The 6000-nt window shown below is 41.4% G+C and overlaps 1 protein-coding gene across 2 annotated transcripts in view; it reads right to left on the bottom strand.

The window, feature by feature from the left end:
- Positions 1 to 1896: 1896 nt before the first annotated feature.
- Positions 1897 to 6000, bottom strand: part of SPON2 (spondin 2) — a 42634-nt gene continuing 38530 nt past the window's right edge. For both annotated transcript variants that reach the window (XM_020797066.3, XM_020797065.3), the window contains exon 6: positions 1897 to 2392. In XM_020797066.3, coding sequence (XP_020652725.2) covers positions 2214 to 2392 — 179 coding nt within the window. In that variant the 3' untranslated portion in view covers positions 1897 to 2213. The remainder of the gene's footprint in view (positions 2393 to 6000) is intronic.

Here is a 6000-nt window from a genome sequence, read left to right as displayed (position 1 = left end):
TTGTTTGTTAAAAATCCATTCCTGGTCTGTGTGACTTCTTATAGGGAATGGTTGGTGGCAGCTTAGTTAAAGTGTGGTATACTCCAGTAGGTCTGGGGTTGTCACACTCATATCTTAGAATTTGTGAAAAATTTAAAAGATGGGGAAAAACACGACAAATTATTGTGGTGTGTGATAACTGGGCAAAACCCAGGAATTTTGTGCATTTTTTTTTACTAATTCCATCTAGTAGATAATTCATCTACTTTTTTTGAGTAGTGCCTATAGATATAGGCTATTTTACATGTAAAGCAGATTTATCTGTGTGTAACTTAAGTGTAATAATTAGTATTCGGTCAATGCAGGCAGGCAACAAATTGTTGTGTAATAGCTTCTTTGAATATATTCATAGAAATTCTAACAATTCCATTAATTTATTGTTCTACAGCTTTGCTATACAGTAGGACCGCCATATCTGTGGGGGATTGGTTCCAAGCCTCCCCATGGCTGCTGAAAGCCACAGATAATAGTGAATACTATACATAGCATGGTGAAAGAAAGAAAAGTCCAGAAAAAGTAGTTTCACCATGTATTACCAGAACTGGTCACTAGAGGGACCCAGAGACCTTGCTATGTATTTCACCAACAAGAATTTATAGTGGCCTCCACCTCCTTCTAGTGGCCACTTCTGGCAAATGCATCGTGAAAATGTATATTTCTAGGTTTTTTATTTTAATATTTTCTGACCGCAGATAAGTGAAACTGTGGATACTGATCCTACAGATATGGGGATCCTTCAAATTCAGCTCTCCATTAATTCCAGTTTAAGCAGAGTAATTTTTCTCATTAACCCCTGAACTGGAATACATATGCATATGTGCCCAGTGATAAGACACTGGAGAAATGTGAAAGTTTTGCAGTCGTATGTCTGCATTGTGATTCTTTCTGTTTGGAATGAAGAGTGCTGCAAACTAAAGGAGCTAGGGTACAGGATGTTTACACAGGAAACACATATATCACATGAGACAATTTGTCCATCTTGACCACTTTTTCTAATCTGAACAACACTGAGATCTGTGGTTTCAAAGAGAAGAAAGATGGTATCAGCTGAGCTCTTTTGACATTTCAAAACAGAGATGCTAGGGATTGAGCCTGAGTCCTTCTACAATGAAAGGGTGTATTCTGGAAAGGGCAGACAAATTGTTAAGAGTTTTGGAGCACTTTCCAAATTTAAAAAGCCTACAGTTTTTGGATCAGACAGAGAAAAAAAAAAGAGTGACGTATTATAGAATCAGGCATCTTGTAAAGAGAATGGCAATAGAGACCTGTTCCTTTTATAATATTAAAAATATTTGCAGGCAGTAAATTCAGTACTGACAAAATCCAGGTGTTGTTTATCTGTTTGAAGACACCATTGATAGAGAGAACGACTCTGGCTCCGCGTCCTCCTTCTGGTTTTGTCACCATCTTATGGGTCACAACAACCCATGGTTATAGAAAAGGGGAGGCATATCCTGCCGAGGCCCTGACTCATATGGGAGGTCCCCACAGATAGCAAAAGCTCCTTGCATTTCCAGACTTGTTGCTTCCTACATGTCGGACAGAAACACAGGCTAGAGTGTTCCCCTTGTATCTGCGCTGAATGTAAACACATATGTAATCCCTGAATAGGGCTAAAAAAGGAGAATTATTTGAAGGATAGGTAATCATTTTGTGGAGCTTTGTTTCAAAACACACAGTTATGGTCTCTTCTGCTTTTTGTCGTCTACCCTAATATTTGTATTTTATTCTCCGCTGTGCTTCCAATTCGTAGAGCTTTGTTTCTGTTTTTCTCCGAAGTACATTCTCTTGTGTTAAATGTTTGGAAAGTGCCAACGCAATCTAGCAAAATATTTCAGAGACACACAGGAGAAACACTTTTTCAAACAGCGCATTCCAAATCTTTAAGAATGGGGTAGCTTTTTTACAAGTATAGACGACTGACCACCAAAATACAAGGTAGCGTTTTTCTGCCACCAGGGGGTGCTGCAGGAATTCACAATCAGATGTTTCCTTGCAGGAAGCAAGTAGAACTAGCTATCCAATTATGAAATAATATTAATATTAATAATAATCACAATCAAAGGAAAAATTACAACTATCCTGAACTATAAAGAATGTGAACAGGTACAGACAATATTAACTAAGTATCTTCTGTGTTTAAATTAGCTAAACAATTGTGCAAAAGAATAATTTCAGACACAATTATCTGGTTCGCATTCTGATTCTTCTTGCAGGCTTGGGCAGGGAGTCCCATTATTGGCAGGCTGAAGGCGTACATACCGAGTTCTTGTTTTGCTCCCTAAACGCCCACACTTTCCTTTACAAAGGCCCCAAGGAGACCAGAGGGAGATCTCACAGTCCAACGGAGTTTCTGCAATACAGAAACATTGGAGGAAAATGTGTTCAGATGTAGCGTTGCTAATGCAACCAAAATGTACAGATTATTTGTATACAGTAAATTATATTACTTGATGCGAAGTTAACTACTCCAAAGCAACATAATTTTTTTTTTTCAAACAGCAGCCAGCCATTGAAAAGCTTGAGAGAGTAAAAATATCAGAGGTCATAAAGTTTGTAAACATTTGGATCCAACCGCAATGAATTGCTCATTATCTGCGGCAAATAGAAAGGCTTTCATGCTGGAAAAAAAGACACACAATCTGGCACTGGAAAAAACTCCACAGGCTAAAGGTTCCCACAGACTGGGTACAACTACTGAAAGTGCCGTTTCATTTTTTTCCATTCTTTGTTTTAGTATTTTAGCTACTGGTGCCATATAATTGTTGCTTAGCACTTGTTTAACTGTGCACTAGAGATGGGCTCGGACTGAGCCCCGAACCAGAAAAGCTGATGAACCAGGCTGGTTTGTGGTTTGGTTCATGATTCCGTTTGGGGATCCTGTTTTGCCAATGCAAAATGAAACACCAAACTTTTTTTTCCAGTTTGGTATTTCATTTGTTTCAGCAAAAAGGGATGCCCACCTGCCCGGCCCCTTCCCACGGACCCTGCCTGCTCCCGCTCTTGCTGCGTTGCTGCCGCCGCCACCACCACTGCCTCTGCCCCAGGTGCCAAGCTCTAAGGCAGCAACCAGACTCCTTGCAGAGATGCTGGCCATTGACTCTGAGCCTGCTCCTGCACCCCAGCTAATGAGGGTGATCAGCTGGGAGGCAGGTGCATGCTGAGAGGCAACAAGGAGCCCGGTCACTGCCTTGAAGCATGGCGCCCAGGGAGGCAATGGTGGTGGCACCACCGGAGCAGGTAGCCCCTCTTCTCACTGGGACCGAACAGAAAACTGAATCACAAATGGTCCCATTTGCCAGTTGGTTTCTAGTATGTCATAGTTCATGGCTAACCATGGGCCATGAACCACCACAAACCACCATTTTCCAGGTCTGCGCCCATCTCTACTGCACACCATCTTGAAAACACTTTTTTAAAAAAGGAAGATATAGGTCTTTAATGTAAAGAAAATAAAACTTCAGATGGTCCAACCCAAAGAAGGGATGCAAAGATTATTTTAGCCTTGTACAGATACCTGTGGGAAATCTACTCTTTCTGATTATTGGGGCTCCAGGTCATATGTGGCTTGAAAATATCAAAAGTCTGTGCCAGTGGGTTTCTTCAGGTGCTAGCAAGATGTATTCCATTTGGATAGTTCCAAATAGCAATTAGTTCAATTTAGCTGAGATTTCCGAGGGGTGGTTTCATATGCAATCCTGCAGTAGTCTAATCCACACATGGCTCATGAGTGCCAGACAACCTCTGTCCAGGTTGGAGGACCAGCTGTAGCTGCTGGGTGGTGTTTCATTTTAGATATGATATGGTTGTCCAACAACAAGGTCAGATTGTAACAGGAGCTCCAAATTGCAAGCCCAGTCCTTTAAACCAGCCATTCTCTGTTTTTTTTGTCATGGCCATAAACACAACATGAAAGAAACATAGGCTGAATCAGGCTATAAGTTGCATAGCAAATCTTATCAGATGGTGTGTGAAAAATTGTTCCTAGTCTGTGGCCTCCTTTAAATTTGGCAGCACCCCCCAGGGGACCACATGCCCACTATTGACAATGACTGCCTTGAACAGATAGTCATAGATCAATCAGACAAGATTGCTCTCAGTTGGCCAGGCCTTAGTCTTCATAAGACTCACTGCCATGTCATATTTCTTACTGATCAGTAAAACAGTCTAAATTTTGTCAGGGATGGGATTTTCAGACAGAATTTGTTGATAAAGCTGTTTGCTTCTATCATGTGTGTGTGTGTGTTGTTGTTGTTGTTGTTGTTGTTGTTGTTGTTGTTTAGGTTAACTCATGTCTGACTCTTCATGATCTCATAGACCACAGCACACCAGGGACTCCTGTCATCCACTGCCTCCCAGAGTTTGGTCAAATTCATGTTCTTGGCTTCAATGACACTGTCCAACCATCTCGTCCTCTGTTGTCCCCTTCTCCTCTTGCCCTCACACTTTCCAACATCAAGGTCTTTTCCAGGGAGTCTTCTCTTCTCATGAGATGGCCAAAGTATTGGAGCCTCAGCTTCAGGATCTGTCCTTCCAGTGAGCACTCGGGGTTGATTTCCTTCAGAACGGATAGGTTTAATCTCCTTGCAGTCCAGGGGACTCTCAAGAGTCTCCTCCAGCATGACAATTCAAAAGCATCAATTCTTCGGTGGTCAGCCATTTTCATGGTCCAGCTCTCACTTCCATACATCGCTACTGGAAAAAACATATAGATTTCTCAGGAGATAGATAAGGTGGTCAGGCACTCTCGTTTCTTTAAGAACTTGCCATAGTTTGTTGTGGTCCACACCATCAAAGGCTTTTGCATAGTCAATGAAGCAGAAGAAGATGTTTTCTGGAATTCTCTGGCTTTCTCCATAATCCAGCGCATGTTAGCAATTTGGTCCTCTTGTCTCTCCTTGCTATTCTTTGGAAGCCAGCACTCAGTTTTCTGTAACTTTTCCTATCTCCCTTGCATTTTGTTTCCTTTCTCTTCTCTGCTATTTCTAAGGCCTCGTTGGACAGCCTCTTTGCTTTCTTGCATTTCCTTTTCTTTGAGATGGCTTTTGTTGCTGCTTCCTGTACAATGTTACAAGCCTCCATCCATAGTTCTTCAGGCACTCTGTCCACCAAATCCAGTTCCTTAAATCTGTTCTTCACTTCCACTGTGTATTCATAAGGGATTTGGTTTAGATTATACCTGACGAGCTCAGCAGTTTTTCCTACTTTCTTCTGTTTAAGCTTGAATTTTGCTATAAGAAGCTGATGATCAGAACCACAATCAGCTCCAGGTCTTGTTTTTGCTGACTGTATAGAGCTTCTTCATCCTTGGCTGCAGAGAATATAATCAATCTGATTTTGATATTGCCCATCTGGTTATGTCCATGTGTAGAGTCGCCTCTTCTGTAGTTGGAAAAGTGTGTTTGTGATGACCAGCTTGTTCTCTTGACAAAACTCTATTAGCCTTTATCCTGCTTCGTTTTGAGCTCCAAGGCCAAACTTCCCTGTTGTTCCTTTTATTTCTTCACTCCCTGTGTTAGCAATCCAATCCCCTAAAATGAGAAGAACATCTTTCTTTGGTGTCAGTTCTAGAAGGTGTTGTAAGTCTTCACAGAATTGGTCAATTTCAGCCTCTTCAGCATTGCTGGTCGGTGCATAAACTTGGATGACTGTGATGTTGAAAGGCCTGCCGTGGATTCATATTGAAATCATTCTATCATTTTTTGAGATTGTATCCCAGTACAGCTTTTTCCACTTTTGTTGACTATGAGGGCTAGTCCATTTCTTCTATGGGATTCTTGCCCACAATAGTAGATAAGGTAATCATCTGAACTGAATTCGCCCATTCCCATCCATTTTAGTTCACTGACGCCCAGGATGTTGATGTTTATTCTTGCTATCTCCTGTTTGACCACATCCAGCTTACCAAGGTTCATAGATCTTACATTCCAGGTTCCTATGCAGTATTTTTCTTTGTAGCAT

The sequence above is a fragment of the Pogona vitticeps genome, chromosome 3 (assembly GCF_051106095.1).
Source record: "Pogona vitticeps strain Pit_001003342236 chromosome 3, PviZW2.1, whole genome shotgun sequence".
Taxonomy (NCBI): domain Eukaryota; kingdom Metazoa; phylum Chordata; class Lepidosauria; order Squamata; family Agamidae; genus Pogona; species Pogona vitticeps.
The sequence above is the reverse complement of the archived record's forward strand: the minus strand, read 5'-3'. Positions and strand labels throughout refer to the sequence as shown.